Source organism: Adiantum capillus-veneris, chromosome 21, assembly GCF_014529385.1.
Source record: "Adiantum capillus-veneris isolate H3 chromosome 21, ASM1452938v2, whole genome shotgun sequence".
Taxonomy (NCBI): Eukaryota; Viridiplantae; Streptophyta; class Polypodiopsida; order Polypodiales; family Pteridaceae; genus Adiantum; species Adiantum capillus-veneris.
Window position 1 is genome coordinate 691104 of NC_140951.1, and position 20272 is coordinate 711375.

At 44.7% G+C, this 20272-nt stretch overlaps 1 protein-coding gene across 5 annotated transcripts in view; it reads left to right on the plus strand.

Moving 5' to 3' along the window:
* The first annotated feature begins 2949 nt into the window (after nucleotides 1-2949).
* Nucleotides 2950-20272, plus strand: part of LOC147430441 (polygalacturonate 4-alpha-galacturonosyltransferase-like) — a 74235-nt gene continuing 56912 nt past the window's right edge. The window contains exons 1-8 of one of the 5 annotated variants that reach the window (XM_086493070.1): nucleotides 2950-3432; nucleotides 3753-4188; nucleotides 6458-6492; nucleotides 6632-6691; nucleotides 6761-6898; nucleotides 6979-7111; nucleotides 7188-7231; nucleotides 7369-7697. In XM_086493070.1, coding sequence (XP_086349196.1) covers nucleotides 4047-4188; nucleotides 6458-6492; nucleotides 6632-6691; nucleotides 6761-6898; nucleotides 6979-7111; nucleotides 7188-7231; nucleotides 7369-7697 — 881 coding nt within the window. In that variant the 5' untranslated portion in view covers nucleotides 2950-3432; nucleotides 3753-4046. Of the gene's footprint in view, nucleotides 3433-3617; nucleotides 4189-6457; nucleotides 6493-6631; nucleotides 6692-6760; nucleotides 6899-6978; nucleotides 7112-7187; nucleotides 7232-7368; nucleotides 7698-20272 lie in introns of those variants that run through there. The other 4 variants (XM_086493073.1, XM_086493072.1, XM_086493075.1 and 1 more) reach the window with 4 other exon arrangements.

Here is a 20272-nt window from a genome sequence, read left to right on the forward strand (position 1 = left end):
TTAGTATCCAAAGATTTCTTTCTAGCCATGTCAAACCTCTTCTTATCACCCCTTCTATTGTAGAGAGTGATGGTACCATGTGCCCAATCCTGTATAGCTTTGGTTTCCTATAAACATGGTCTTCCAAGGATGAGAGGGAAAGCACCAAAAATACGTGCCTTGCACGATTACATTTGCATGGATACATCACAGTGCGCGTGTAAACTGTGAGCATATATCCACGTAGTGCCAAAGATGTGTACCATTATCATTGATCTGAAGTCAGTCGATAATGCCTTGGCACATAAGAGAAGCCTTGCTTCACATGAAGACTGACAAAGCACTTTGCTTTGCACAATTGATAAATTTGTTGCAAATAAAAGGTTAACTTTATAGAAGAAACAAGCGGAACTTGTAATTTACTAACCTTGTCGTCCACTTGTGGCCACATTTTTGGTAAGTAACAAGCTCAGTCGAATTTGGCTCATAGCCATATATACTGCTTGAGTGAGTTAGCGTATGTACCGTATATGCCCTCTTGTGATGTAAAAACCTAAAGACAATTAGGCAAGTCCCACCCCAGTTCGTATGCTCATAGTATATTCCAAACATGGGAAGTTTTGTCTTTGCATGATACATTTCTGTAGCCCCACCTTGGATGCTACCATTGCTCATAGCTACGAATACTTTGCTCATAGACAAATGCCTTAGCAAAAGAAAGTTAACCTTGTCGATCATTCACAAAAAAAATGACCTTGTGTAGATCTTAAGGAGAAGTAGAACAATATTTGCAAGTTATGCATCTCGTACGTGCTTGGCTTGATGACTGTTATCCTTGATTATTCACAGACATCCATTGCATACCATAGCCATCAAGCACACACTCGATATAAAAAAATCAATTGGGTACCTCATTTAATATGCTTGCTTATGGGTCTTGCCATCTTAATAATCGAATGAGTTGCAATAAAGAGAAAACCGAGAAATTGTTTGCCGAATATTGTTTCTTGGATCAGTGTACTTCCTGCTGCCGAGGGCCTTGCCCAATTTGCAACCAAATTGGAAGTCTAATAAAAAATTCAATGCACTAGTTGGTTACACAAACTGTGCCCATGAGCGTCTTCAAACGGAGCCTTGCTCCTTTTTCACAACTATACACATTCTCAAGAGACGTAGGAAAGATAGTCGTACTATCTTTCTTAATTGTAAAGAATGTTTCTGCAAAACAAACTCAAAATCAAGTTGGCTTTCAATAAATATGCGTACCTACGACCTTGTCAACCAACTAAGGTTGTCCTTTGGTAGACAATACTTGATTATGTGCTTCATAATCAAGCATTATCGATGTGTTGTGGCCCATCTTATGGCCTTGATCTGGCACATTTTAGCGCAATTTGTTGTCATTTATGCTTGTCTCTCACCGATTCTAAAACTTTGTGAAGCGTCTTAATTTCTCCAGGATTCCCACCATGCCTTGCACGGAGTTTGTATATTTTAGTGCTTTCACGATTTGCCGACGTTTTGCATGCCATGCATTAAAAAAAATCTGATTTTTGCATGCCTTGGAAAATTAAAAATTTCAATTCCTTGAGAAATACTTTCGATTTCCTGAGCTATTGCAAACCTTGCTGCTCCTGCCAGAGCTCCAAGACTTATGTCTCACGCGGGCTATCACCCTTGTTTGGGGAGGGTGCCCAATTTAGGGAGGGCACCCTTAAGTTCAAAAATATGAACACAAGGACACAACAATGGCGGCCTGGCTTTCGACAACACAGAGATGTAAATTGCACTCGCAGGGGCTGCTCTGCTGCGTGCATGACATGGATGAAGAAACGAGAAATGTTAAGCCCGGCCTGGCGCTCCTCTTTGGAGCAATCCCAACCCAAAACCATGCAGGTCACGCTGTGGCTTTTGCTTTTGCTAGGGTCATCTCCCGCGGACGGTTCTGAGCCCCACTCTGTGCAAGCGGTTGCTCCCGCGGTCATTCGTTATAAGGTTTTGTCATGTGGCAGGTTGAAATGGTGCCTACGTGGTAATTTAGTATGTATCAATCATTAATAAACATAAAGCTTTCAATAATGCCTCTGCATGTCTCACACACACACACACACACACACACACACAGAGAGAGAGAGAGAGAGAGAGAGAGAGAGAGAGAGAGAGAGAGAGAGAGAGATGGTTTGTATCCTGTCCGTCAAGGTCCAAGGTTGCTGGGTAGCGAATGTGAGCCACACATCTACTATCTGTTCCTTGTCGAAATTTCTACCCTGCATCGTCAGATTTCAGATACACAGACAACTCTATAATATATATACAATCATTTTTAGAAGTTGTTGGACAAATCAATAGACGTTAGAAATCTTTGCATGTGCGCTTTGTTCGTTGTGCTGCATCGCGGTCAGAGACTACCAATTGCCTCTCGTTCCTGGATCTTGACGACCGAGAAAGGTCCTTTAGTGAGCTTTCCTTCTAAAGGACCTTTCCCTATGTAATTATTGCTCCCGCATGGCTTCTGGCTCCGCGTTGATCACCATGCAGTTAAGGATGAGGGGTCACTTAAGGACCTTTAGCAAATTCTATATATATAATGGATGAGGGGCTAGGAAGGGGTTGCTGATTGTTTTTCAAAACTTAAAGGTATGGAATGTTGACGCCGAAAACAACTAGCTACAGTGGTTAGTACTATTTTTCTGTAGAAGCTACTTTTCACCTCGTTTCTTGCATACACTCGAAGCTTGTTTTATTCATTAGTTTCGAAGATTCCTCCGACCTGACCTGTGGCTTGCCTACCAGCTTGAGATCCTTACCCTTCAAAAGTGGAATGCAAGATTCGAACCCGTATCAAGTAGTAAATTGCCTCGCTGGGAGATATCTTGACCAATCGACCGCACATGCATTATAGTGCATGTAGTGAGTCACAAAACAAAAAACGTTTGACCCCCGCCTCAGTGCCGCTGTCACCCTGCACTCTCATGACCTTCGCCTTTGCCTCGCCTGTCGCGATGTCACCCAGTGCCACTTTACTGCCTTTGCCTTGCCTCCCCCGTCGGTCACCACCTGCTTGCAAGCCCTTCCTTTTGCCTTGTTTGCTAGAGGGGATCTTCCCTGATGCCCTCCTACTCGAACAACTTTTCTCTCCTCTCTCAACCCCCTCCCCGGTGCTTCACCCCTCTCCCCCTGCTCGCACAGGGTGCGACTCGGCTCTTACTTAAAATTCGTGCGTGCTAACCTTCGTTGTTACTAGGTAGTGAATCAATGGTGAATAGTAAACGGTAATTCCCACGGGTAAACCTTGAAAGCTGCTGGGGGTGTCAGGGTCTCTGATCTCGCCAGACAGAAAGACGACGACTGCAGAAATGTAGCAGATCACGGGCTCCACTGACTCCCTCCGGGTCCTCCTCAACGACCTCTCACCTTTCTTCGCAGAGATCGCTCCACGATCAGTTGATTCAGGTTGGCCAGTCCAGGGTTTCTCTCGCTACGTTCTTTTTCTTCTGATAGCTTCCCAACCTCATGCAATTGCAGTAAAGACTCCTCTCTTGATTCTTGGATAAAAATAAAGAACGTGTTACAGACGAGGCCAGCTCCTCATTTCGCGCACAAAGCCAGTCAACCCCCCCCCCCCCCCCCCCCCCCCCCCCCCCCCAAGGCCGGCAACAACACCCCGACCAATAAAAACCCACAGAAACATCACACTCAGATGGGCACGAACCGCGCTTGCACAATGATCTGCACATTTTGCAACTTTGATGTCTGGTTCGCTCTGTTGATAGGAGGTTTTCTTGCATTTGAAGCAACATTTGCCTTTATAAAGTAGAAGCAGCACTGTTTCTTTTGGCAACACTCTTTCCTGCCTTATTGCGGAAGCAAACTTCTCAGGATGGCAACCTGCCACAACTATGGCTTTGACAGATGTGGTTTCATAGACATCTTTGTCTTGCGTTGTATGGGCTATTAGCACCAGCGTGTCCACGTCTAGCAATGACGCTGCCTGATCTCAACAAAGTGTGCTAAGGCAGGAGAACTTTTAGTAACGAAACACACAAGGGCCATCAGCTGGGATCATCATGCCCTCACGACGAGGGCAGCAGGTGTTGGTCCGAGCAGTCAATGTCTGCCGGGTTCCTGTAATCAGCCTTCTGCTGATTTCCGTGGCAGCTCCTCTGCTTTTTTTAGCAGGCCGGCTCACAAATTTTTCTTCTACACCAGGTATGCGCGACTTTGATTAATGAGTTCTTTTCTATCCCTCCATCTGCCTCTCTCTGGTTGCTTGTGTGTGGGTTTTTTTCTGTCTTTTGGTCCAGCATCTTTCCATGGAACAATGTGTGCATAGATGAGGTACTTATTTGAGAGAGAGAGGTGGTGCTGTAGACGGTGGATGGCCTTCTTGACCATCTCCGCTGTGAAGAAAGAGGAGCGCGTGGGTCGAGGCTGGGGTGGTTGTGGGATCAGAGGCTGGTTTGGTACCTCATAGAGTTTCTCTACATAATCGTGCGATACTTGTGGATCCTCAATAGGGGGTAGGCGGTCGTGGCTCGCGAAGGGTGCGCCATGCTGTGGCACTGTCCATGCTCATGAATAAGCGGTATAGCTCTAGCTCGTGTGCCTCCTCGAAGGCTCGCTGCTTTCGGCATGTGAGTATCTTCATCTGTCACCTGGCCTCTCGATCATGTATCTCCCCAAGGGTCCGCTGTGCGTGCAACTGGTGATACAGGTCTTTGCACTCATCATCATACCAATTGTTCTGTGGCATAGTCCTTGGGCGGGGGGTGTGGCCTGTGTGGGTGGTGAATGGGAAAGAGCTAATAGCCGATGTCCGACGGATGTGATGTGATGTGGGAGGTGAGCACGGGTAGTGGTGTAGCGGAGTATAGGAGCTGTGACCATCTCCCTCTCCCGGGGTCTTTGTAGGTGGCTGCAGAAGTGTGTCACCGTGCCTCTGTATCTCTAGTAAGTAGCACCCTAGTTGTCTCTGACCTCGGGAGTGCATGATATCTCGAAAGGTAGGCTGCCCTCTGAATAGGGGCTTGTATCGGTCTTTGATATCCGCATAAGCTCTGCATCTGCAAACAAAATGCTCCTCGCTCTCCACTTCTTCTCTGTATATTCTACACACTCTCTCCCCCTGGGAATGTCACGAGCTCGCCCCCCCCTCGATCTCTAGTCTGTGTGATGGAAGATGTCACACTACAGACCATTTTCTTACCATATTGGAGGATGGGTTCATACAACGACCACGCTATATGGACACCTACATGCCACACAACTCACGGGTGGTGATTGGTCAGCTCAGAGTGTCGCCGGAGGGGAGATGTGATCCAAGTCTGTCTGATATAGAGCTGCCAGAGATCATGTCGGATCACTATGTTTCTCTCACTACGTGAGATGGAGCTGGGGGAGTCGAGGTCGAACTGGAAAGGTGGCAAACTCTCTAGGTCATGACCGTGTGCTCCGAACCATGCTCTAATCTGTGTGTACCATGTATCCTAGTTACCACCACCAGAAACAGGCGACAAAGTATCATTAGGGTATCTTTATTTTACACTACGAGACACACTGGCTTCTGCTTTCGTCGCTAAATCGAAATGTAGATTGATTAGCATGCTCTGTTGTATTGAGCTTCTGATATCTGTATAGCTGACTCAAATGCTCGTTGTGTGAGTGTCGGTCGAGAGCTCTCTCTCTCTCTCTCTCTGGATGACGTAGACCGTCTGGAAGAGTGCCTCCACTATCGGGGGGGGGGGGGGGGGGGGGGTTGGCAAGCTTTGCCCTGATGATGTCCGGTGGTACTGTGTGCTCGCGTCGAAACATGCGAGAAATCATATAGATCTGTGGCCTCTCAATCTGTTGCAAAGTGATGACATGGCTACCCGACTGCTGAAACCCTAATTTCTGAAAACCCTAATTTCTGCCAAAAACCCTCCATATCATCTTCGAAGGTATCCCCCGTCGTCAAAAGAGCCTCTCCCGTGGGACGGTGTCAAACGCTTTGCGGAAATCCACAAAGCAGCAACAAAGCCTCTTCTTCCGCACCTTTGCCCCACCAATGAGGCAGTGCAGAACAAAGATGTGGTCGATAGTAGGGAAGGCTTGCCTGGCCAGGTCCCGCCAGGAGCCCGTAGGCCCTCAGCCTCCCCATAAGAACTAAGCTCAGCCTCAGGAACTACCCCATATAGTTTGGCCATTGTATGGCCAATCATGATAGTCCTGTAATTCCTGGGTCCAGGGTGTCTCTAGAGTTGTGGAGAGAAGAAAGAAAGAAAGAAAGAAAGATTTTTAACGTCTATGTCAGGCCGAAATCGGCCTATGAGACAAATCAAATGTACATTGTGTGTATGTCATCCGTCTATCGGAAAGACAAATGAAACAAAATTGATACAAAACTGAGCTGAAAGAGAGAGAGAGAGAGAGAGAGAGAGAGAGAGAGAGAGAGAGAGAGAGAGAGAGAGAGAGAGAGAGAGAGAGCTTCGTGTTTCAGATGTAGACAAAGCTCTGGATGGCTCCATCATGACGGTATGTCTTTGATTGCTTTTCTTTTAGCCAAAATTGATAGTGTTGAAACCTAGAAACTTACATCTTTAAATGCTGGGCAAATGGCGACTGCTTCATGCAAGTTTGAACATGAGAAGTAAGAACTTACCATTTCTTGTAGAATGAGGATGTTGCAAGGCTTCATGCTTTACAGCAGATTGAAAGTTCATTTCCTACCGAGGTCAGTACACTTCCATGTGGAGCATTCTAGGCTCCTTGTGATCCTTGTAATGGTTGCATTGTTGCACAGGTGGTTAAGGTTATCGAGACAACCTCTGATGATTCAGGACCATTGAGCCTGAATGTGAAAGGTCGGAAAGATTTATCAGCATCATGGATCTTGGAGAAATCGGGGAATCCAAACTTCAACGAGGTAGACACATTTCAGGTGCGCTTGGGGTGATGTTTTTAGTTGCTCATCAAATTTGATCTCGACACAGCACTTATTCTTAGGACACATTTTGATAGCAGGCCGTGAATTCAAATATCGTAGAAGAGAATTGGCAAGCTCTTCCAATTAATCACATCTCAAGAAGGGAAGCGTTGGACATACATGAAAGAGAGGAAGGAGACATCCAGACACAGGCTGTTGTGAATGCTGGTATGGAAGGAGATAAATTTTTTTTGCTCTCTTATTGGGTTTATTGTTCAACTTTCTGACTGTTAAAATTTGTTAGGTGCTGATCCTAACAAAGATGACCCAGACAAAGCTTCAAGGCAAGTGCGTACTCCCAACAACCCACCTACTAAATTTTGATACCCCTGTCTTTCTTTGGTCCCTCCCCTATGCATGCTAGCTTCACCTGTGTTTCGCTATACCTAATATGCCCCCTTGGTGGTCTCATCAATTGCAGGCAGCGATTAAGGTCGGAAAGAAAAGAGAGGCGAGCAACAGAGCTCACTCAAGGCATCTCTGGAGCTGAAGCCAACCTTGAGGAGGTGGTTCTCAAACGACGAAAAGGCATAGATAGTAGCATATTCAAGAAGTACAATATATGGAGGCAGGGCGATGAAGATTCAGATGCTCTAGTCCGTCTCATGAAGGATCAGTTGATAATGGGCAGAGTTTACATGAGCTTGGCTAGTGCTCAGGGTGATACAGACCTTTTACAAGAGCTGAATGGTCGCATCCGAGAAGTTCGCCGCACTTTGGGGCAGGCAAATTTGGATTCAGAACTGCCACGCAGGTGAGCTCCATGTTCTACTGCTTGCCTTGGATTTTGTTTTCTTCTGTTTACAAGACCCAACTGTGCTAATTCGACTTTTTGCTGGTAGTTCTGCACATATCTGTGTTTAATAAACATCATTAGATGTTTCCTAAAGGATGTTCTTGTCTGGCCAAATGTTGAATTTCTCATATGAGAAATAATTGTAGCAATTAGGGAGTAACCTAATGATGGGCTTGTTAGTGTCAAAAACATCTATTTAAGCTAGTTTCTAGTTTACTCTTTCCTTTTTGAAGTGATCATACAGTGAAACTGCAGTCCACCAACTTGTTTTCAATTTTGCAAAATGATTTTAATTTTTTTGTTGTTGTTTGTTAGGGTGCATGGGAACCTCCTCTAGTTGATGTCTTATGTTTGTGTGATCTAAGTGATGGTGTCAGTCTATCATATAATGGCTGGAGGGAAGAGTCAAAGAGGTGGTTGGTAAGGCCAATGAAGAGACTTGTGCTCGAAGAACGGTCTTGTTTGTGTGAGTCTGATGAAGTTGCCATGTACTTCTGCAGTCACTTGGACCCAGTCGTACTAGTGGCATAGGGTGTGAATCAACTCAAGTCATAGGTCGTAAATGATCTCAGCCAGGGGCACCAGATGCTCTCAAAGATGTGGAAACAATGAGCTCGAACCCGAGGGGGACACTGTGATAAGCATCCACCTTGCGTTACTCTTGACTCCATGGCTTTGACCATAAGTTAGAGATAGGACATAGATAAGTTACCCTCCCTAACATGAGTTGCCATATTGTCCACCTGGGTCCTTCTCTTGTCAATCCGGTGCAGATCTGCAGCGTTTTCAGGGTGACAAACTGATGACATGGCAGCTGTGTATGGGTTGGATGGTGCAGACATGTGATAATATGGTATGCAATGCGGACAAACACCTATACATACACGATTGCTGATGTGGTACGTATACGGATGTGGGGCTGTAAGGACGCTGATTGTGGATGTGGAAGTGTTGCATATGCTTTTGTGTGTGACCTCATGTGGTTACATATCAGGTGTCACCAGCGTGTGACTACTATCTATCCTTTTTGTTGATTTCTTTCTTATTATCTATTTACTTTCACTTTTTGGAAACACCCCTCGGGAAATCTAACTACCCTGCATTGCATAGCTAGTGTGGAACTGTCCAGAGGAAGTCCAGGCCTGAGGGCAAGAGAGCACTAAGGTTGGACATAGACTATGGTTAGCCAAAGTGGGGTCATTGACTAGCCAAAGTGGAATCCTTTGCTACAGAGGCTACATTTCAATTCTGGGTGTGGCCACAGTGTACAAAGAGGGTCGGATGACCTAGAAAGATACAATGGCAGCATCTCCTAAAATTTAGGGAACTGCTATTTTGGGACCTGAAAATGTGTTGACGTCAGTACCGCCGGAATGACAAGGGGAACATTTTCTTACTCTGCCGTGAAGTCAACTGGGCAACCGGTTGGGATATTTTTAGACGGCAACCCCGAAACGGGAAAATGCTTATAAATGTGCCAAGTGGCACCTTTTGGTGCACTTGCCTCATGCAACAAGAGTTGGCGCTGAATTTAGGAGGGGGAGAGCCTCATTTTCAGTTTTGTCACAGGTTAAGAGCTATGGAGTGCTTGCTTTCCCTCTTATGCACAGTGCGGTGCCAGGAGTGATGCCCTGCACGCTACGCACTGCCCTCTCTCTCCTCTTTGGCAGTATGTTATGCCCCTCTAGTGGGCTCTTCATTTGACCAATGTACAGTTGTGTGGGTTCATGCGCGATTGCCCAGGCAAGAGCCTCTTGCACAGGTACTGGATTAGCTAGCGGCTAATCCCCCCGCAGGTACAGGTGAATTCGGAGAGGTTTCACGCCAGAAATCTCGTCCGCTTCAAAGGGCAAGTAGCCCTACAGGTGCGGGAGCTCGAGGACTTGCTACGGATGCGACCGGCACGCGAAACGGAGCCCAAAACAGTAAATTACAGCCTGCTGTGTATTTTTGCAGGTTTAGGGTTTTGGCCCTAAACGGACCCTAATACCCCCAGGAGGTTCGGGGACGCAAGGGGACCGCTGTACAGGTGATCTGGCGCATTTTCAGGGCTTAAAACAGAGAATTCAGCGTGCTGCAGATTCTCACCAGGCTTTACAAAGTGCCCGTATGCGTCGGGAAAGTCATTCAATGCGTGGGAATACTGACTGTGAAGGGTTCTAGTACAGTTATGTTGCCGAAATCAGGCCAGAACAGTCAAAATTCAGCCGAGGTTGTGTGGGGTAGCTTGGAAAGAACCACAACGTTTATTCCCTCTTTTAAACAATAAAGAAATACCGAAAGGGGCGCCTAAGTTAGGGGCCAATCTGGTGTCGGTCTTCTCATACAGGTGCATACTAGCATCTGTATCCCATTCCCCTCTCTTGTGTCACTATAGTACATGTATAATAGACGACTAATAATGGGTGAAAGCTAAATCAAGGTTTGAAGTAAAGTCTACTGCCCTTTTTGGATTGAACAGGCCGGTTACATGGTTCCATCAACGGGATTAAATCACTTTTTCCCATAGAAGTCAGCCTTGGTCAGTTTTGGGCTTGAAGACACACGGGATCATAGACCAGACACAGGAAATTGCAATTATGGCTGACAGACCAAATGATGTGACTGAAGAGGTTTCCTCTTCACAGGGTCAACAGACACATGAAGTGGGTGAGTCCTCAAGACCACCACAGACAGATGACGATATATTCAGGACCCAGTTGAAAACTGCTGTGGCTATGTTCACACAAGTAATGCAGAACCCGAGGTTTTTAGCCTTTCTGCAACCTCCTGTTCCGTCTCAGCAAGTTGGGTCACTGGATCATATTCAAAAGCCTGTTAAGGCTCGAGCACAGGCGATTCATACTGCACAGTCAATGGAAACACCTCTACACTTGATGGAGAACATGCAGTCTCCACAACCTGTGCCTAAGGTGCAAGAACAGGTGTCTGAGATGCCAGTCTTTCAAGCTGTACCAGTTCAGCCCGCCACCTTTCAACAGCCTATAGCTGGTTCTAATGGGCAGGGAAGCAACCTACAGGCTATGCAACAGGTCTTCCCACCACCTTCAGTACACCCTGGCTATTTTGGAGGTGGATCGGTATTCCAGAGCATGGCTGGTCATGCACCTGGAAATCAGTTTTACACGCCAGGAACAGTGTTTGGGGGTGCTCAAACGATGATGCCTAACCCCATGTACAGTGTCATGGGTATGCAACCAGGGTTTCAGAGCACTCAGGGCCAATTTGGGATGTCACAGGCAAATTTTGGTATGGCTGGAATTACAAATCAGCAGCCAAATATGGCATTTCCAGGTCAAGTTAATAGCGGCCAAGGAACACAGATGAACCCTAATAGTGTTCCCATGTTTCAGTCACTTCCATATGACAATTTGACGTCGCTGGAGAGGCCAACTCCGTACAAAGAAGGTGGCAAAGGTGTCTTTCACGACCTTTACAGGGTTTGATGACAGGAAGAAGGCTCTCTCATTCCTCCAGCAGTTTGACAAGGCCTATGCAGGGGGAAACTTTACAGAGGCTTCAAAGGTCCGCAAGGCAGCCACTTTCTTTGACAGGGAATGCGGGACAATGGTGGACAACTTTATTGCTTCAAGGGCAAGCTCCGTCCACATGGATTTACTTCAAGCAGATTTTTGCAGCAACATGGTTATCTGATGACTTTGAAGCAGATGTCATGACAGAATGGCACCAGCTTAATGCTGCCACTTGCAGAAATCTGGATGATTACAATAGGACGTTTTGGAAAGCTCTACTTCCAGTAACTTCCTATAGGTTTGTGCCATTGACAGAACAGATTGAAAAATACTGTTGTGGCCTACCTAAAGGATTGAGAAAGTACTGTACGAAGACAAAAGTCACTACTTTGACGCAGCTCATAGAGGTAGCAAACACTGGCAATGGTTTGCTCAAGGGAGAAGATTGTGAATTTAACACTGGCGTCAAGGCAGGATCAGGCAAGAAAAATTCAGCCAAGAAGCACGTTCCCAATGAGGCTCCTAAAGGGACTCAGGAGTCAACCAACGCAGGGAAAGATAAAGCTACGGTTGAATCAGAAAAGGGACCAGCAAAGAAATGGAAAAGACGTTTTCCTCGCAAGTCCGAAGAGCAAAAGAAAGTCCTGAGGACAGAGAACAAATGCTTTATATGTGAGCAGCCTGGCCACATTGCCTACAATTGTCCTACAAAGAAAAGGCCAGCTGATTTTGATGACAAGGAGCTGATTCTGATGACAAGGAGGACAGGAAAGGAAAGAAGCCCATGGCTGGTCTAGTGCCAGATATGGTGGGCGACAAGCCCAATTTAGATGCAAGTGAGCTTTGCAGAGCATGGGGAAAGGTCAGGGATCAAACAGTGCTTATCTTCTTTGATCCAGGTGCCAAAGCCAACTTCATTTCCCCAGAATTGGCTTCAAAGTTGGGAATCAGACCTGAAGAGATGGGGTATACAGCAGAGGCAGGTTTGGCATGTCCTGGCCATACAGAGGCTGTGACACTCATCATCGAAAAGTTGCGCCTACATATCTAGTCCTATGTAGATGCTCAAGAATTTTACATCATGCCACTGGACGGATGTGATGTGTTGCTAGGTATTCCTTGGTTGTTTCGTGTACAGGGAATCATGGATGCCTACAACAAAAAGATCACTGTACAGAGCAGGGGAAAGACTCACATTCTGGATGTAAAGCTTAAAGGGGAGTCTATTCCCACTGTATCAGCTTCTGCTATTACTTCTGTAATGAAAAAGCATCTTTTTGCGTACTTGGTTTTTGCACGTGAAGTGTCAGATTGTGATGAATCAAATTTATCTATGCTAGATAAAGAAAGGTCAATGTTTTTACAACAGTATAGTGACTGCTTTTCCGATTCATTACCATCTCAATTACCGCCAGAGAGACCCAAGGACCATGCGATAGATTTGGTGCCAGGCAGTAGCCCACCAAATAAGCCTCCGTACAGGGTTAGTGCGGCTCAGCAGAAAGAGATAATGGGCTAAGTACAGGAGTTGTTAGAAAAGGGGCTGATTCAGCCCAGTTCATCTCCATTCTGTTCTCGAGTGTTGTTGGTGCAGAAAAAGGATAGCTCATGGCGTATGTGCATCGACTACCGTGCATTGAACAAGAATACCATCAAGAATAGGTTCCCTATACCTAGAATTGATGATATTATGGACAAATTAGAAGGATCAGCTATGTTCAGCAGGATAGATCTAAAGAGTGGGTACCATCAGATCCGCATTAGATCAGAGGATGTGCACAAGACTGCTTTTAGAACAACGTTTGGCCTTTACGAATTTTTAGTGATGCCCTTTGGTCTCACAAATGCTCCTGCTACGTTCAATAGGATGATGGACAGAATTTTATGTCCACACCAGCAGTTTGTTGGTACATTCTTTGATGACATGATAGTCTACTCAAAGAATGAAGAGGATCATAGGCATCACTTGGCCATTGTGTTGAAAGAGTTACGCAGTCATAGGTTGCTCATCAATGCAAAGAAAAGTGAGTTTTTTCTGGAAGAGATTCACTTTCTGGGACACATTGTCTCAAAGGATGGTGTCAGAAGGGATTCTGCAAAAGTTGAAGCGATCAAGTCATGGCCAGATTTGAAGACGGTGCATGATGTCCGAAGCTTCTTGGGACTATGCTCTTATTACAGAAGGTTTATCCGAAATTTCGTTGAGATTGCTTCACCTTTACATGCTCTTCAAAAGAAGGCAGTCACCTTTAGATGGACACAAAAAGAGATTTTAGCTTTTAATCTCTTAAAGGAAAAGATGACTTCAGATCCAGTCATTGTGTTGCCAGATCTTAGGAAGTCATTTGTGGTCCAGTGCGACGCCTGCGGTAGTAGCATTGGTGCAGTGCTAATGCAAGATGGCAGGGTAGTAGCCTATGAGAGCAGAATTTTGCAAGGGCCAGAGATGACAATGCAGGTCTATGAGAAAGAGTTACTGGCTGTGATTCATGCGCTCTTAAGTTGGAAACACTACCTGCTAGGTGCAGACTTTGTTGTCCAAACGGACCATCAGACCTTGCGGTACTTCTTGACACAGACAAAGTTATCTGAGAAGCATATGCGATGGGCAAATATCTTGTCCATGTTCCATTTTCAGATTGTGCATGTAGAAGGCAAGAAGAACGTTGTGGCTGATACCTTGTCAAGGAAGCCACAAATTTCAGCTGTGTCAATTCCTTATCATCATGAACTTGATGACATGAGAGAACAGTATGCAAATGATGAAGATTTTGCAAGGGTCTTTGAGCAGCTAATGGATGGACAACGTCATGAACACTATCTTCTCAAAGATGGGTTCATGATGATGCATGGCAGATTGTTTGTCACAAAGCCATTGCGACGCAAAGTTATGGAAGAGAGTCATGTCCCACCGAATGCAGGGCATCGTGGTATCGATGCTACAGTTAAAGCTGTTGAGACATTCTTTTACTGGCCTACATTGAGAAGAGATGTGGATGCCTTTGTGCGAGAATGCCTAATATGCCAAAAGGTCAAGTTTGACAGGCAAAAGGCACCAGGGTTATTGCAACCACTACCTATTCCAGATAAACCATGGGAAAGTATTGCTATGGATTTTATCTTTGATCTTCCGAGAACGCAGACAGGAAACGATGGTATTTGGACCATTATTTGCAGATTCAGCAAACAGGCTCATTTTATTCCTGTCAGGAAGAAGATAAAACCAGATCAGATGGCACGCTTGTTTATCAGCAATATTTTCAAGTATCATGGCATGCCACAGTCGATTGTTAGCGACCGTGATCCACGCATGACAAGTTTGTTCTGGAGAGGCTTATTTGAGAATATGGGCACCACGCTCAAATTCTCTTCGTCATTTCATCCTCAAACAGATGGGCAGTCAGAAGAGGCAAATTCTACTGTCCTAGATTTGCTGAAGTGTTATGTGTCAGAGCATAAAGGAAGGTGGGAGCAGTATTTGCCATTGGTGGAGTATGCATACAATAATACAATGCATTCATCAACTGGCAAGGCACCCTTTGAGATAGTTGAAGGTGGCAAGAAAGTTCCTCCCATAATGCATACAAAAGACAAGATATTTGAAGCAGATAAGTATGTTCAGGACATGGATGAAATGTACAAGAAGGTCAAAGTGGCCTTAGAAAAGACTGAGGCAAAGCAAAAGAAAGCAGCTGATCGTCACCGTCGTGAAGTGGTATATTCACTTGGTGATTGGGTGCTTTTACGCTTTGAAAAGGCAAGGTTCAAGAAGATGAAGGGCAAGGAAAGACTGTTTCCAAAGCTCAGCATGCGTTACTATGGGCCTTTTCAAGTGTGCGACATAATCAGTGATGTTGCATATAGGCTGAAATTGCCTGACAGTTGGAAGATTCACAATGCGTTTCATGTGAGTCTTCTCAGACCCTATGTGGGTGATGTGCCAGAAGATATGCCAGCTGAAGATGAGCCGGAAGTCGAGGAACTTGACGAGATCTTGGTCCCTGAACAGATTTTGGCACACAAAGAAAGGAAAGTGAAAGGCAAGGTTTCTAGGCGTTACTTGGTAAAGTTCAGAAACTATCCACCAATGGATGCTAAGTGGATGGAAGAAGGTGAACTTGCAAAGTCACCAACTGTGTTATCACTTTACCTGGAAGCCTTCGACTTGCAACCTACGTTGACCACTTGAGTTTCAAAGCTACATGGATTGTCAGTGTGACAATGGCTTCTGAAACAAATGATGTACATGGTATTGAAAGTGAGCTCAAATCAAATACCTGTTACATGAATGTTAGAGCTGTACAGATTGTCAGTTTGGCAATTGCTCTTATGGAATGTCCAAAAGTTTGGTTAGTGCTATAGAAGTGAGTATTTCTTGTCAGTTTGTCAAGGATACAGTAATTGCTTCTATTAAAGAGTACATGTGTAACTGCATTCTTAAACTGTTGGTTTGGGTATGCTCGAAAGTGTTATGGGATCCAACGTGTACTACAAGACAGTGGCAAAATGTGCAGCTACCATTTTGTCATTGGAAAGTTAGTGACTCAAAGCAATGGCAGAGTGCGAAGCTACCACTATGTCATTGGGACAGGGCTCACGCGCAAGCAATACATGAGTCGACGAGGTGTTGTATACACCAGGGTTGACAATGAGCATGTATGTGTCGTATATGTGTCGATAGGTGTTGAATACATCAGTGTTGACAGTAAGCATGTACGACATAGATGCAAACGAGGACGTTTGAGATTTCAAGAGGGGGGTATGTCACCAGCGTGTGACTACTATCTATCCTTTTTGTTGATTTCTTTCTTATTATCTATTTACTTTCACTTTTTGGAAACACCCCTCGGGAAATCTAACTGCCTTGCATTGCAGAGCTAGTGTGGAACTGTCCAGAGGAAGTCCAGGCCTGAGGTCAAGAGAGCACTAAGGTTGGACAAAGACTATGGTTAGCCAAAGTGGGGTCATTGACTAGCCAAAGTGGAATCCTTTGCTACAGAGGCTACATTTCAATTCTGGGTGTGGCCACAGTGTACAAAGAGGGTCGGATGACCTAGAAATATACAATGGCAGCATCTCCTAAAATTTAGGGAACTGCTATTTTGGGACCTGAAAATGTGTTGACGTCATTACCTCCGGAATGACAAAGGGAACATTTTCTTACTCTGCCGTGAAGTCAACTGGGCAACCGGTTGGGATATTTTTAGACGGCAACCCCGAAACGGGAAAATGCTTATAAATGTGCCAAGTGGCACCTTTTGGTGCACTTGCCTCATGCAACAAGAGTTGGCGCTGAATTTAGGAGGGGGAGAGCCTCATTTTCAGTTTTGTCACAGGTTAAGAGCTATGGAGTGCTTGCTTTCCCTCTTATGCACAGTGCGGTGCCAGGAGTGATGCCCTGCACGCTACGCACTGCCCTCTCTCACCCCTTTGGCAGTATGTTATGCCCCTCTAGTGGGCTCTTCATTTGACCAATGTACAGTTGTGTGGGCTCATGCGCGATTGCCGAGGCAAGAGCCTCTTGCACAGGTATTGGATTAGCTAGCGGCTAATCCCCCCGCGGGTACAGGTGAATTCGGAGAGGTTTCACGCCAGAAATCTCGTCCGATTCAAAGGGCAAGTAGCCCTATAGGTGCGGGAGCTCGAGGACTTGCTACGGATGCGACCGGCACGCGAAACGGAGCCCAAAACAGTAAATTACAGCCTGCTGTGTATTTTTGCAGGTTTAGGGTTTTGGCCCTAAACGGACCCTAATACCCCCAAGAGGTTCGGGGACGCAAGGGGACCGCTGTACAGGTGATCTGGCGCATTTTCAGGGCTTAAAACAGAGAATTCAGCGTGCTGCAGATTCTCGCCAGGTTTTGCAAAGTGCGCGTATGCATCGGGAAAGTCATTCAATGCGTGGGAATACTGACTGTGAAGGGTTCTAGTACAGTTATGTTGCCGAAATCAGGCCAGAACAGTCAAAATTCAGCCGAGGTTGTGCGGGGCAGCTTGGAAAGAACCACAGCGTTTATTCCCTCTCTTAAACAATAAAGAGATACCGAAAGGGGCGCCTAAGTTAGGGGCCAATCTGGTGTCGGTCTTCTCATACAGGTGCATTCTAGCATCTGTATCCCATTCCCCTCTCTTGTGTCACTATAGTACAGGTATAATAGACGATTAATAATGGGTGAAAGCTAAATCAAGGTTTGAAGTAAAGTCTACTGCCCTTTTTGGATTGAACAGGCCGGTTTCATCAGGTGCATCGGAATTGAAATGGTGAAGATCTAGGTCTTAAGCTTCCATAAATCCCTTACTTCCTTTCCTTGCGTGTAAGGTGCATCGGAACTGAATGTTGAACTTTGCTCAAGATGAGTGCTCCGAACTGTGCTCAAGGGTTCCTTGTACTTTTGGAAGGGAGAGTCTTCCGTTCCTTTAGTGAGAGAGTGCAAATGATCACGAACAAAGTGGTAAACGCTGTGAATGAAGGTGTTGAGACTGAGAGATAGAGAGAGACGAATACGACACCAGAATGTTGTCAACTCTCTATGGCGAGAGAGGGTCTATGCTATTGATTGCACAAATCTTGTACAATGGTCTAAATGCAATGGTCTTGCCGAAGACGATGACGATGATGACGACGACGAGACGGGCTGAAAACTGAAAACGCTAGGGGTTGAAATCTACAAATGGTGACGATGGCGATGACGACGATGCGACGACGATGCGCTGCATACACAGATGCTGAAATCTGAGAATAGCGGGCTGAATCTTCAAACGTTGGCTGATCTGAACGTGCGGCGAGGACTTGCTACGGGAAGGTGAAATCTGCGAGGTTTGGGGCTGCGGTGTCACGTGACACATCCCAACCCTATGTGTCCGTGGACAAGCTATACCACAGCAGGGTTGAGTCAGTCCAGTCAGTTTAGATTAGCAGTGATCTGGCACTTTTGTGAGTCTATTCGTAGACCGTGCATGCCCAGTCACTTAGCATAGATGCATATCCTCCGGTTGCACACAACATGATCATCGGAATTCCCATCCGAATCCATTAGCATCAGTTAGGGGAATTTTCCAGTGCATTTAGCCTATTTCCCTATTGTTGGTATTTTTCACTTATTATTTTTAAGGAGAAGCCTTAAGGAGAAATCTTCTCCTTTATGTCTCCAAGAAGCCTTAAGGAGAAATCTTCTCCTTTATGTCTCCAAACTTTTGACTTTACAACGCTATACACGAAGCTAAATTTGGAGGACCTTAAATTTAGAGTCAAGTTTCTTATTTCAAAAGTTTTTGCGTACAAGCTTGAGAAGGATAGGTACAAGGCATTGCTAGTAGAAAAGTCAGCCTTGAACTTTGACTTCTTATGGCTGAAAAATAAGAATGTAGATGTAGACAAAGGAAGAAAGAGATTCACCAGGATTGTAGATGACATTGACATCATATCTTGGTTAGATTTTCTTTTGGACAATTTATATATAACCATCGGCGAGACTCTTTTCAAGCAAACAATTGGTATCCCTATGGGCACCAATTGTGCTGTTTTTCTTGCTAATTTCTATCTTTTTACTTATGAGTTTGATTTTATGGAGCGTCTTGTCCTTGCTAACACTTGCCCAATATTTTTGCACAAGTTATGCAATGTAAGACGCTTTGTAGATGATCTTTTTGTCCTTGATGTTCCTTCTTTTCAAGATTTTATGTACTTGAATTCGAGTTCTGTAGGCGGAGGAATTTATCCCAAGGAGTTTTGTGAACTTAACTGTACCACAAACAGTGATTGTTGTGTCTTTTTAGACCTTAAGATATTTCAGACTCCCTTGGGATTAAAAGTAGATATCTATGATAAGCGCCTTGAACCAGAATATGCCAATCTAAAAATCATCCGCATGCCTCACATTTCTTCGAACATTTCTCTTTTAGCTAAGTACCGATGTCATTTGCTCTCAACTATTTAGATTTTCTCGTCTTTGTTCTAGTAAATCTACTTTTGTTGTTCAATCTTGCCATCTTATTTCTTTACTAGTTGAAAAAGGATACTCATTCAAAAGAATCATGAAAAAAGTTCGTTCATTTTTGCATCGTAGTAAGTTTATTTTTAGTGTTTCTTCCTTTGGAATGTTCAAGATAATTAGTAGTAAATTCAATAGAAGTGGGGAGCTGAAAAGCCCACTTATTGTTTGACTTAATAACACCTTATGTTGTTGTTTTGATCTTTAGCGCTTCTAGTATTTTCACTATAGCTTGACAATTGCTAGCCTTTATCATGGCTGAGTATGCCCATCACCTCCGGAGGGTGATAGAAACTCAGCTCGTTGGTTTTGTAGAGTACGTTCAAAGCATGAATGACCTCTATATAAACCTGCACCTACTCTTGGGCACTGACGACGTGAGTAGGGATGTCATAGCTGTTGTCCAAGCTATGCATGATAAAGGTGATAATCTTATTCTTCCTGTTTGGACAAGCAGTGAAGTTGAGATCACATATTGTCAAGTTTGGTTCTTTGCTCTTTGTAGGTTTGTAGTAGTATTCATTTTTCGATTTCATATTTAGCTTATCTGAGGACTTAAGAATGTGTTCCGTTATAAGTTGTGTGAAGTTTGATTTCTAGGATTAAGTTTTTAAGATGTCTTATCCTTTTTTTTGCTTAAAGTTGAGTACTTGTTTTAAGCCAAGTAAGTTGCGTCAACTTATTTTACACATGCCTTTTCTAAAAACATATTTAAGTTAATAATGTTTTGTTTTATCTAGTTTTGTTTCGAAGCAAACAAAGTGATTTAGTTTGTTTGTTTGTTTGTTTTTGTTTTCTTTTCGTGTGTCCCTTGCTTTTATAGTTTTATGAGTGCTTTATTCCCTCTTATAATTCGTGGGTTCAGACTATTCTGAACTTATGAAGGTATATTATTATTTTTAAGTGACTTTCCAACAAAAGTAGGTAGGGCAATTTTGCTAAGTTAATATATAAGCAAACCCAAGTTAGCACTTTTTGGCAGAAGAGGCAGCAGGAGCTTCCCGCTCAACAGGAAACTTCTCAGCAGTACCCCCCTCAGCACCCCCTAGCGTTTTTCAAGCACTTAGCC